This window comes from Anomaloglossus baeobatrachus, chromosome 9 (genome assembly GCF_048569485.1).
Source record: "Anomaloglossus baeobatrachus isolate aAnoBae1 chromosome 9, aAnoBae1.hap1, whole genome shotgun sequence".
In the NCBI taxonomy this organism is placed as follows: Eukaryota; Metazoa; Chordata; class Amphibia; order Anura; family Aromobatidae; genus Anomaloglossus; species Anomaloglossus baeobatrachus.
Genome location: NC_134361.1, coordinates 41609379 through 41621720, shown reverse-complemented (window position 1 = coordinate 41621720; position 12342 = coordinate 41609379). Strand labels below are relative to the sequence as shown.

The 12342-nt window shown below is 49.5% G+C and overlaps 1 protein-coding gene across 1 annotated transcript; it reads left to right on the top strand.

Moving 5' to 3' along the window:
* Window positions 1–59: 59 nt before the first annotated feature.
* SNRPA (small nuclear ribonucleoprotein polypeptide A) lies at window positions 60–12071 on the top strand. The gene is made up of 7 exons (XM_075323639.1): window positions 60–167; window positions 510–593; window positions 9553–9725; window positions 9837–10010; window positions 10089–10265; window positions 11285–11373; window positions 11641–12071. The coding sequence occupies exons 2-7, from the start codon at window positions 521–523 to the stop codon at window positions 11798–11800; spliced, it is 846 nt and encodes a 281-aa protein (XP_075179754.1). The 5' UTR covers window positions 60–167; window positions 510–520; the 3' UTR covers window positions 11801–12071.
* Window positions 12072–12342: the final 271 nt, after the last annotated feature.

The window sequence follows — 12342 nt, the reverse complement described above, 5'->3', positions numbered from 1 at the left end:
TCGCGATGTGCTGACCAATCAGAGGTGCCATAGTGGTAGAAGGTGGGTGTGGCTAGGCGGAGCGATATCGCCGGTTCTTTAGTAGTGGTGAGGCCTGGTGTGGTGTGAGGCCTGGCGGCAGCGTGTGCAGTCTTCGCGGGTTACAGTGAGGGAGTCTTCACATACAGGTGCGGGACGCTCTATCCCACAGCTGTGCGCTACAACCTTGTGCTCCAGAGCTGCAATCATAATTCTGCAGGTTTCTTGCCCTAGAATATTGCTTATTTGTGCACATTCCTTATTGCTGGGGTCTGATAGCGGGCACCTCACTGATGCCCCTCTTTTAGATGCCTCCCTGACCCCCTGTACTCAGGAACTCCGGCTGCCCCGTGTCCTCATTAGGGCCAGGCCCCATATTTCTTTATTATTTCCCTCTGCTGAGGTTGGAACGTTCCTCCCATGTGACCGCACTCCTCTATGTCTTTATAATTGGTGCCTTGTGACCTTTCACATCACCTTTTTCTTTTCAGGTACTTGAGACATGGCCGTCCAGGAGACCCGACCCAACAACACCATCTACATCAACAACCTGAACGAGAAGATAAAGAAGGATGGTGAGTGATCCGCATCTGCGGGCGGTGCTGAAGATCCGGATATCTGCGGGTCACCTATATTTTACACTCCGGGGCTTCTCGCACCTGCGTGTATTTTTGCAGACTTGCTCGTCCACCCCAAAGCACGGAGACCAGTCAGGTGTTGACTCAGCAGTTATAACCCGGCACTCCAAAATGATGCAAAAAAACCCCAAAACATTTAGAAAAGCAATGAAGCCAGTATGTGAAGCTGCTTCGGTCGTATAATTGTGGCCTTTTTGCTGCTATACCAAAACTGCTTTGAAGACACCGCGAGCTGCGTGCAAGCAGCGTCCCCCACTGCTGTGACGGGCGACTTGTGCCAGATTTTATGCATCATATCGGAGAGCATGGTTATAACTGTTCACATTACCTCAGCTCCCCACACAGTCCAGAAGTGCTGTGCTTCTAATCAGGGCTGTGGAGTCGGAGTCGCGGAGTCGGAGCTCATTTTGGTGGAGTCGGAGTCGGTATAAAATGCACCGACTCCTAAAATATATAATAAATTGGGGACAGGAGTGCAATGCAGAATGTGCTGAATATTTTACTAAATAATAACATTTAGTATAATGCTTATATTTAAGTGAAAAATTTATTGTAGTACAATGTGAACATCAGACATTTAATTGTTTTTATGATACAATAATCAAGATATTTGGATAGAACATAAAATATTTATTGGAATACAACTTTAGAACACAAAAAACTAATAAATTGTAAATATGTAATATATATATATATATATATATATATATATATATATATATATATATATATATATATATATATATATATATATATATATACACACACAGTGTATATACACACACAAGATATATATGTAATCTACTGTATATTACATAGTGTATTACATATTTACAATTTATTACAGTTTTTTGTGTTCTAAAGTTGTATTCCAATAAATATATTTTATGTTCTATCCAAATATCTTGATTATCGTATCATAAAAATTATTAAATGTCTGATGTTCACATACACATATTCATGTACTACAATAAATTTTTCACCTAACTAAGCAATATATGTCGGAGTCGGAGTCGGAGCCGGAGTCGGTGCAAGAGAATTTGAGGAGTCGGAGTCGAAGGTTTGGCTTACCGACTCCACAGCCCTGCTTCTAATCATATTTAAAGGGAACCTGTCAGGTCCAATATGCATCCAGAGCCACGAGCAGTTCTGGGTGTATATTGCTAATCCCTGCCTAACCGTCCCTGTATCTAGTAGCATAGATAAAGAGATCTATAGAAAAAGTATTTCTAAAGATCTTTTATCATATGCTAATGAGCGCAGGGACTAGTCCCCTGGGCATGGCTTCCCTGGCTAGTCGGCCCCATTAGTATGTTAGTACGCCCCTGTAGGTGTGCTAACATGCTAATGAATGTGCAGTGTCAGAGGATGATCTCTCTCATCTCTCCGCTGCCGTCGTCGCCCGACACTGGATTTTGGGTCATGCGCACTGTGAAGCCGGGTGTACGCTTCATACTGAAGTAGGACGCATGACCGAAACTCCGGGGTCATGAGCACTGAGCCGAAATCCAGCGTCGGGCAGCGATGGCAGCTGGAGAGGTGAGTGAGGTCATCCTGTGATGGTGCGTGTTCATTAGCATTTTGGCACACCTACAGGAGCGTGCTAACATGCTAATGGGGCAGACTAGCAAGGGAAGAAACGCCCTTGGGACTAGTCCCCACGCTCATTAGCATACGAGAAAAAATACTTTTTCCAAAGATCTCTATCTATGCTACTAGATCCAGGGATTAGACATATGCACCCTGAACTGGGTGCATATTGGACCTGACAGGTTCCCTTTAATGGTTTTGATTCAAGTTGCAGTTGACCCGTACAAACCTATAGACCGGACAATATCCCTGGCAGCGGTGTATAGTCCTGGAGCGGTCTACGATTTTCATTGAAGTGCTGTTTGTATGCAGCGCGGAGCTCCTGAGCCTGCTCCATACTCTTTCTCCCCATGATGTGCTGATATCTTGGGTGCAACAATTCCTTCCTTCTGCTCTCAGATGACTTCTGTAACACCAAACCAGGTAGCTTCTATGGCAGTCTCTTGGGCAGAAGGAAGGAATCGTGGAGCCTTTATGCCTTTGGGCTGATTATCCAGCTTTCTGCATTGTCTATGGAGGAGATAATCTGTTTCGCCGCTGCGCGTAAGTGCTGTGATCTGGGGCACAGATGGTGTATCCGCCCGTGCGCCAAAAGTCAAAGGAAGAAAGTAGGTAGTCCAGCCTCATGGAGAAGACTTTTCTTCGGCGCTCCATTGGGAGACCCAGACGATTGGGTGTATAGCACTGCCTCCGGAGGCCACACAAAGCAATTACACTAAAAAGTGTAAGGCCCCTCCCCTTCTGGCTATACACCCCCAGTGGGATCACTGGCTCACCAGTTTTCTGCTTTGTGCGAAGGAGGTCAGACATCCACGCATAGCTCCACAGCTTAGTCAGCAGTAGCTGCTGACTATATCGGATGGAAGAAAAGAGGGCCCATACTAGGGCCCCCAGCATGCTCCCTTCTCACCCCACTTGCGGTTTGTAAGGTTGAGGTACCTATTGCTGGTACGGAGGCTGGAGCCCACATGCTGTTTTCCTTCCCCATCCCCCTGAGGGGCTCTGAGGAAGTGGGATCTTTCCGGCCACCAAGCCCTGAGGCCGGGCTCCATCCACAGACCCATAGAACCTGCTGGATGTGGAGCGGGAGTGCCGTTCAGGGACAAGGCCCTGCAACTTTCAGGTACTCTGTGTCCCCGTATGGCAGGCCACGCACACTCCAGGCTTGCTGGGTGTGCTAGTGCGCCGGGGACTGTAGCGCTGTGCGCTGGGCTTATAGTCCCTGCAGATTACTGGGGGACTTTACGTGTGGGGACCGCCACGCCGACCGCCCCTGGAGCGGCGGCGCAGCTGCGACTTGTAGTGCGCCGGGGACGCGCCGACCGCGCTTTTACGGCGGCGGCGCTTCTAACTTTAGTCCCCGGCTTTTGCGGCCTAGCGCCGCTTCGTTCCCGCCCCCACCCTGTCACTCAGGGAAAGGGAGAGACGCTGTTCTATAGCAGCGCCGAGGGCTGGAGCCTTATTTGCATTCTCCAGCCCCCTTCACTAGACACAGTGGGCGCCGGGTTCCCGCTCTTGTCTCGGGCACGCCCTCGGCCCGCCCCTCTCCTCTGGACGCCGGCAGCCATTCCGGCACGCAGAGCGGGAAAACGGAGACACTGAGCTACCAGCACAGGATTCCGGCGCCACACACCCGCTTTTGTGCGGGCGGTAAGCGGCAACTAAAGTGCTGATCCACTAATGCCGAAGTGTCCTGTTGTACTTTTGTACGGTCGCTATTCAGGATGCAGACCTAGAAACGGCAGCAAAAGATCAGGGGTGCTAAAGCACAGACTCTATATGCTGCTTGTCTTGCATGTGCTGCAGTGTCATGTGTCCTTTATGCTTGTATGCTTTACATTGCACTGTAAGGGCTATTCTTGGCTGTCTACCCGCCTAGATGGCTAGACAGCGGCAGCAAACAGCAATGGTGCTAAGGCACAAGCTTTCAATGCTGCTTGGATTGCATGTACTGCAGAGTTTATTTTCATGCTTGTACATTCACTGCATGTCGCTATTCTTGGCTAATGCTCCTTGATGACTAGACAACAGCAGCAGAAAAGCAAGGGTGCTAAGGCACAAGCTTTCAATGCTGCTTGGATTGCATGTGCTGCAGTGGTTATTTTCATGCTTGTATGCTATACATTCACTGTATGTCGCTTTTCCTGGCTAATGCTCCTGAATAACTAGACAACGGCAGCAGAAAAGCAAAGGTGCCAAGGCACAGGCTTTCTATGCTCCTTGTACTGCATGTGCTGAAGTGTTTATTGTACTTCATGCTTGTATGCTATACATTGCACTGTACGGTCGCTATTCTTGGCTAATGCTCCTAGATGGCTAGACAGCAACAGCAAAAAAAAAAAAAAAAAAGCATGGGTGCCAAGGCACAGGCTTTCTATGCTGCTTGTACTGCATGCGACTGTTCCAGGACCCCCAGTGTGTGCAATTACTCAACGGGGTCTCTGCTACAGGTGGCCAAAAGAACCACCTGTGATCCCTGTCCAGGGACAGGGACGGAGTTGCAGTTTCCGCTGATATATTGTCTGTGGCTATGACTAACATCTTACAGACTTTGCAGTCCAGACAGACCTTGGGCAATGTTGATTCAATGCCCCTGGCCACCCTGATTTCGAAACAAATCATGGCTCCAGGAGGGTCCCATGCATCCCAGGGTGCAGGCTCTGACACGGACGACAGTCCCAGACGGCCTAAGCGAGCTCCCTAAGAACGGCCCTCGACTTCATCACAGTACTCTCTGTATGACGAGGCAGACGTAGCTGTTCAGGACTCTGATCCTGAGACCGCTCTCAATCCGGATACACCGGATGGTGACGCTATAATGAATAATCATATAGCGTCCATCAATGGAAGGTTGGGTATTTCTCCCTCAACTCCTCCAGTGGAGGGGTCAGCTTCACAGCAGAAGAAATCCCTATTTCGGTATCTCAAGCGTATATTGAGTACTTTTCTGGTCACTCTGACTCCAGAGACGCAGTCCAGGAACACCACGCTTATCCCGATAAGCGTTTCTCCAACCGTATTGAAGATACGCGTTGTCTCTTCCCCCCCTGACGTGCTCAAGCGCTCCAAGGGTGGATCCCCCAATCTCCAGGCTTGCGGCTAGATCTATAGTTGCAGTGGAAGATGGGACTTCACTTAAAGATGCCATTGACAGACAGATAGCCCTATCGGCGGGTCGGTTGCCCCGGCATTCGCAGCCATAGAGGCACTCCAAGCTATTTCAGCTAGTATTGCGCAGAGGGACGCGGTCACATTTACATCTTGGCCGCAGTAGCGTCCTTCACCTCGCAATGTCGGCATTGCGACTCAAGCTGTTTATGCTGTCCTGGACTCTACGAGCCGTACGTCAGTGGCGTCCGCCAACTCCGTGTTGTTACGCTCCTAGTGTTAAGGGATTGGAGCAGATGCTGCTTCCACAAAAGTGCTTAACCAGTTTGCCTTTATCTGGTGACAGACTGTTTCGTGAGCGGTTGGATTAAATCATTCAACTGTCCAAGGGTACGGATTCTTCCTTACCCCAGCTATCAAACAAGACCCATCAGGAGAAGGGACAGTCGAGGTTTCGGTCCTTCCCAGGCTGGGGCACGTCCCAATTGCCCTCGTCCAACAGGACTCAAAAGGCTCAGAGGGGCTCAGGTTCCTGGCGGGCTCAATCACGCCCGGAGAAGGCAGCCGGAGGAACCGCTACCAAGGCGGTTTCCTCATGACTTTCAGCCCTCTCTCTCCGCGTCCGCGGTCGGTGGCAGACTCCCCCGCTTTAGCGACATTTAACTGCCACAGGTCAATGGCCGGTGGGGGAGAGACAGTTTGTCGCAAAAACTTCCTCACCGGCCAAGCCGAGGCTCTTCTGCAGGCAGTAGGAGTTATAATCCCGGTTCCTCCTCAGGAACAAGAGACACTTTTTACTCCGATCTGGTCGGGGTGACAAAATAGGACGACTCCTTCCGTTCCGTTCTGGACCTTAAACTGCTCAACAAGCACGTGAAAACCAGGCGGTTCCGGATGGAATCCCTCCGCTCCGTCATTGCCTCAATGTCTCAAGGAGATTTCCTAGCATCAATAGACATCAGGATGCTTATCTCCACGTGCCGATTGCTCCAGAGCACCGGCGTTTGCTACGATTCGTTATTGAAGACGAGCATCTTCGGTTCGTAGCCCTACCCTTCGGTCTGGCGACAGCCCCACGGGTTTTCACCAAGTTCATGGCAGCAGTGGGACCACTCCCGCACTCTCAGGGTCACCCTGTGATCCCTTACTTAGAACATCTACTTGTCAAGGCACTCTTAAGAGGCATGCCAACACAGCCTGAACATGGCGCTGGAGACTTCCCAGAGTTTCGGGTGGGTCCTCAACTTTTCAAAGTTAAACCCAATCGCTGGCATATCTTAGCTTGGGGTTTCACACTCTCTCAGCGATGGTGAAGCTTCCACTGGACAAACAGCGGTCACTACAGACGGGGGTGCAGTCTCCCCTTCAAGGAGACACCTCATCCAGAGGCAGTCCCTTTCACGCAGTTTCATCTGCGTCCACTTCAATGGAACATTCTTCGCTAATGGGAGGGGAAGTCGATGTCCCTACACAGGAACGTCCCCCTTTCTCAGACGATCAAGGACTCTCTTCAGAGGAGTCCACTCTTCAGATCAATTGTCTGGAGCTCTGGGCAGTGCATATGGCCCTGCAAGACTTCCTGCAGTGGCTGGAAGGCAAACAGATCCGAATTCAGTCGGACAATCCACAGCGGTGGCATACATCAACCACCAAGGCGGACTACGCAGTCGGCGAGCCTCCCAGGAAGTCCGCCGGATTCTGCTAGGGGTGGAAGACAGAGCATACACCATATCCGCAGTTCACATCCCGGGCGTAGAAAACTGGGAAGCAGACTTCCTCAGTCACCAGGGCGTGGACGCAGGAGAATGGTCTCTGCACCCGGACGGGTTTCACGAATCGGCACAACAGCAAGGTCCCGGTTTTCATGACGATCAAAGAGCTCTGGCGACAGGCATCTCACGGTCGGTCAACCGTGGGCACTACCAGACCGGCCAGACTTACTGTCCCAAGGGCCGTTTTTCCATCTGAATTCTACGGCCCTGAACCTACTGTGTGGCCATTGCGTCCTAGATCCTAGTGTCCTCAGGATTATCCCACGGGGTCGTTGCCACCATGAGACAGGCTATGAAGCCCACGTCTGCTAAGATCTACCACGGAAGTGGAAGATTTTCTTTTACTGGTGCTCTGTACAAGGAGTGTCCCCCTGGCCATTGGCATTGCCTACTTTTCTTTCCTTCCTGCAATCTGGGTTGGAAAAGGGCTTGTCGCTCGGCTCCCTTAAAGGGCAAGTCTCGGCGCTATTGGTGTTTTTTCAGAAGCGTCTAGCACGACGTCCGCAGGTACGCACGTTCCTGCAGGGGGTTTGGTCATATCGTCCCCCCGTACGAGCGGCCGTTAGATCCATGGGATCTGAACAGGGTACTAGTTGCTCTCCAGAAGCCGCCTTTCGAGTCTCTGACGGATGTTTCACTCTCTCGACTATCACGGAAAGTGGCCTTTCTGGTAGCGATCACGTCTCTTCGGAGAGTGTCTGAGCTAGCAGCGCTGTCATCCAAGGCTCCCTTCCTGGTGGTCCACCAGGACAAGGTAGTGCTGCGCCCCATTCAGGAGTTTCTCCCTAAGGTTGTATCCTCGTTTCATATTAATCAGGATATCTCCTTACCTTCTTTTTGTCCTCATCCGGTTCACCGGTATGAAAAGGATTTACATTTGTTAGATCTGGTGAGAGCACTCAGAATCTACATTTCCCGCACGGCGCCCCTGCGCCGCTCTGATGCACTCTTTGTCCTTGTCGCTGGCCAGCGCAAGGGGTCGCAGGCTTCCAAAGCCACCCTGGCTCGATGGATCAAAGAACCAATTCTTGAAGCCTACCGTTCTGCTGGGCTTCCGGTTCCATCAGGGCTGAAGGCCCATTCTACCAGAGCCGTGGGTGCGTCCTGGGCATTACGACACCAGGCTACGGCTCAACAGGTGTGCCAGGCAGCTACCTGGTCGAGTCTGCACACTTTCACCAAACATTATCAGGTGCATACCTATGCTTCGGCGGACGTCAGCCTAGGTAGAAGAGTCCTGCAGGCGGCAGTTGCCTCCCCGTAGGGGAGGGCTGTCTTTGCAGCTCTAACATGAGGTATTTCTTTACCCACCCAGGGACAGCTTTTGGACGTCCCAATCGTCTGGGTCTCCCAATGGAGCGCCGAAGAAGAAGGGAATTTTGTTACTTACCGTAAATTCCTTTTCTTCTAGCTCCTATTGGGAGACCCAGCACCCGCCCTGTTGTCCTTCGGGATTTTTGGTGGTTTTTCGGGTACACATGTTGTTCATGTTGAATGGTTTTTCAGTTCTCCGACGTTACTTCGGAGTGAATTGTTTAAACCAGTTATTGGCTTTCCTCCTTCTTGCTTTTGCACTAAAACTGGTGAGCCAGTGATCCCACTGGGGGTGTATAGCCAGAAGGGGAGGGGCCTTACACTTTTTAGTGTAATTGCTTTGTGTGGCCTCCGGAGGCAGTGCTATACACCCAATCGTCTGGGTCTCCCAATAGGAGCTAGAAGAAAAGGAATTTACGGTAAGTAACAAAATTCCCTTCTTTATTCAGTGTGTATACAAGCTAGCGACAGATTAAATAATTTATTTTAATCTGTCACTAGTTTGTATGCACACCGAATAAAAGATTTGCTTGCCCCTGAAGCTGGACTACCTACTTTCTTCCATTGTCTAGCAGCCTGCACGGGGCAACAGAAAATCTTAAAGGGGTTGTCTGGTCTAACATGAGAAGTCTGTAGTCGCGGTGTCACTTTGTGCAGATGTGAGAATCAGTTTGGAAAACGTGGTCCATTGGCCATGTCTGTAATCTGGGGACGCTGCGCAGGAACCCCAAGATCCATCTCCTACCTGCTGCATCAATGGCTCTTCTTTTGATTATCCAGCCTTGCGCTGTCATGGTCACATTGGGCCGACTAGTCAAAAGATGTCATCAGGAAGGACACAGTTCATAAGGTTCCCGTCTGATGGCCACAAATTACTGACCTTGCCGGCGCACCAGGGTCCTGCTAATTGATTTGCACCAAGTTAGTAGCGCTCTAAGCAGCAACAAAGTCTGCCTTTCGTCATGTGTGTGGCGCCCCTTCCAGTACAGGCTGCCCATTGGGTCATGCCGGGTCCTCGGGTTGGGTGTGGGGAGCAGGAGCGCATTACTTGGTTCCCGGATTACAACCTTCAGTACGTATTAATCTGACATTACGTCTTCTGTGTCCTGTAGAGCTGAAGAAGTCTCTGTACGCCATCTTCTCCCAGTTCGGACAGATCCTCGATATCTTGGTGTCTCGGAGTCTGAAGATGAGAGGACAGGCGTTTGTCATCTTTAAGGAAGTGAGCAGCGCAACAAATGCCCTGAGGTCGATGCAAGGCTTCCCCTTCTATGATAAGCCGATGGTTGGTATTATATTGGAGCCGTTCTTGGCCGGTGGAAATATCTCATTATAGATGTTCTGGAATCTGTGTAATTCTGACTAGAACCAACATCTTTCCTTTTCTTTCATTCAGAGAATACAATATGCAAAGTCTGACTCCGACATCATAGCCAAAATGAAGGGCACCTTCGTAGAGAGAGATCGTAAAAGGCAGGAGAAGAGGAAGGTGAAGGGGCTGGAAGCTGCCGCTGCCAAGAAGATCGTTCCTGGCGCTCCTATGGTGCCCGGCTTACAAGGGCAGATTCCGGTGAGTTGTCGCTTACTGATATATTACTTGTTGCTGCTTCTATTCTGGATCATTTTACAATTGTTCTTTTCTCTTTAGGGAATGCAGAACATGGCTGGAATGAACCAGGCGCCGCGTATGATGCATATGGGTGGACAGTCGCCATATATGCACCATCCCGGCATGATGCCGCCACCGGGGATTGCTCAGGGACAGATACCGCCAGGTGGTATGCAACATGGACAGATGATGCAGGGACACATGGCACCTATACCAGTGAGTAGACCACCACTTGATTTGTGTATTACTAGGGGCTCAATTTCGTAGTAAACATTGGCTTGTGCAAAAAATGATGGAGGTGCAATCTGCCAATATGGATTATCACTATTGAGTGGTCTGACCTGTGCCAACAATCCCAGGAAGCAAGGTCTTTTTAGGCTTTTTCCTTCCTTCTTTTTTTTTTTTTTTTTTTTTTTTCTTTCGGCACTTGGGGCAAGTACAGAATATTGCATCTGCCCCGTCATCCTATGGGGCACATGGAAATCAGACGCACACAGAGTAGGAAGGGATGATGGGAAAACCAATCTTCACCAGACTGGAAAGCCGTCCTGTCAAGGTTGGGGGGGTGCCGGTCCGGTCAGGGTATGAGGGGTGAAGTGCTCCAATCCTGTTGCGTTTGTGGGGTGAGCACTGGTCCGGGTGAATGTGCACCAATCCTATCAAGATTGAGGGGCTGCTGATCCTGTTGGGGGAACGGAGTGTGTGCCGTCTGCACCAGACTGTAGAGCTTTCCTGCCGGTGGAGGGGGTCGTGTGTGTTTGGAGAGCACCAATCCTGTCAAGGTTGGGGAGGCTCCGGTCCTGCTGATGGAGTTAGTGCGCCAATTTTGTCAAGGTTGGGGGGGGTCGGTCCTGTCGGGGCCTGGCTGGGGGTTGTGAGGGAGAGCACCAAGCCTGTTGAGGTTGGGGTGGGCCTTCGGTCCTGCTGATGGGGTTAGAGCGCCAATTTTGTCGAGGTTGGGGGGTGTCGGTCCTGTCAGGGGCTGGGCGGGGGGTTGTGTGCCAATCCTGTCCAGGTTGAGGGGGCTCTGGTCCTGCTTATGGCGTTAGTTCACCAATCCTGTCTAGGTTGGGGGGTGTCGGCCCTGTCGAGGGCTGCACTTGTTGCTTTGTTTTCCCCTACAGCAGTGATAACTAATTGCTTAAGTGGCAGCTCCTTATGTTTCATCTGTTTTCTGCTTTTACATCTAAAACAGAGGGCTCTTAACATTCGCTTTTTTATATTTCGTCCCACAGATATCTGAAAATCCACCAAACCATATTCTATTCTTGACCAACCTGCCTGAAGAAACCAACGAGCTGATGCTGTCCATGCTGTTCAACCAGTGAGTGTCTCTAGCGCCCCCTCCTGGTATTGTTTTGTATCTTAACTAACATTTTAAAATGACCTGGCTTTTGGCCATGTAGTCCTCTAGATTTCTGGTTTCTGCAGCACTGCTTTTTTATATATATATATATATATATATATATATATATATATATATATATATATATATATATATATATATATATATATATATATATATATATATATATATATATATATATATATATATATATATATTATAGCTAAAAGTTTTCTCACTTTTTAGGTTCCCTGGCTTCAAAGAAGTCCGTCTGGTCCCCGGACGTCACGACATAGCCTTTGTGGAATTTGACAATGAAGTCCAGGCCGCCGCTGCCAGAGAGTCTCTCCAAGGATTCAAGATCACCCAGAGCAACTCCATGAAGATTTCATTTGCTAAGAAATAATGGTGCCGCGCTGGGTGTAGGGGGAATCTAACGCTTCAGCCTTTCTCAGTAAGGTGGCTGACGTATTCTGCAGTTGGGTCACGGAAGATACTGATTTGGACTTGATTTAAATTCTAGCAATTCAGTGCTGATCTCTCAGCCAGCGTTAGGTTGTGTTGGTGAGTATGGCATGGTTTCTTTTTTTATATAGATCTGAAGCATTGCACCCAGAGTCTGAATTCCAGACCTTGTACCTGGAGCTTGTGAATAAAAATTTCTTTTTTTATATACATTTTTTTTTTTTCTTCTCAATTTGTCTCCTTTTTTATATACAATGATTGGAGTGTGGTGAATCCTCACATATCTGGGTGCAAAATTGGTCACCTGCACAATGGTATCACGATAAATGCCAAAAAGAAGCCAATGTGCAGAGTTGATGTCACCGGGATCAGTCTGTGACCACCCCGAGTCGGCACACCTTATCGGACAGAACAGGCAGGGAGTCACCAACTACATACTTGTTTGTTCTTGGCCCCGTAGCAAAAGACAAAATACTAAGTCCC

What these genes read in the sequence shown, in the direction of transcription:
- SNRPA (XM_075323639.1), top strand. Translation starts at nt 521, where the DNA reads ATGGCCGTCCAGGAGACCCGACCCAACAACACCATCTACATCAACAAC. An exon ending in GCTTACAAGGGCAGATTCCG is followed by an intron (nt 10,011 to 10,088) that starts GTGAGTTGTCGC and finishes TTTTCTCTTTAG; the next exon opens with GGAATGCAGAACATGGCTGG. An exon ending in CTGTCCATGCTGTTCAACCA is followed by an intron (nt 11,374 to 11,640) that starts GTGAGTGTCTCT and finishes CTCACTTTTTAG; the next exon opens with GTTCCCTGGCTTCAAAGAAG.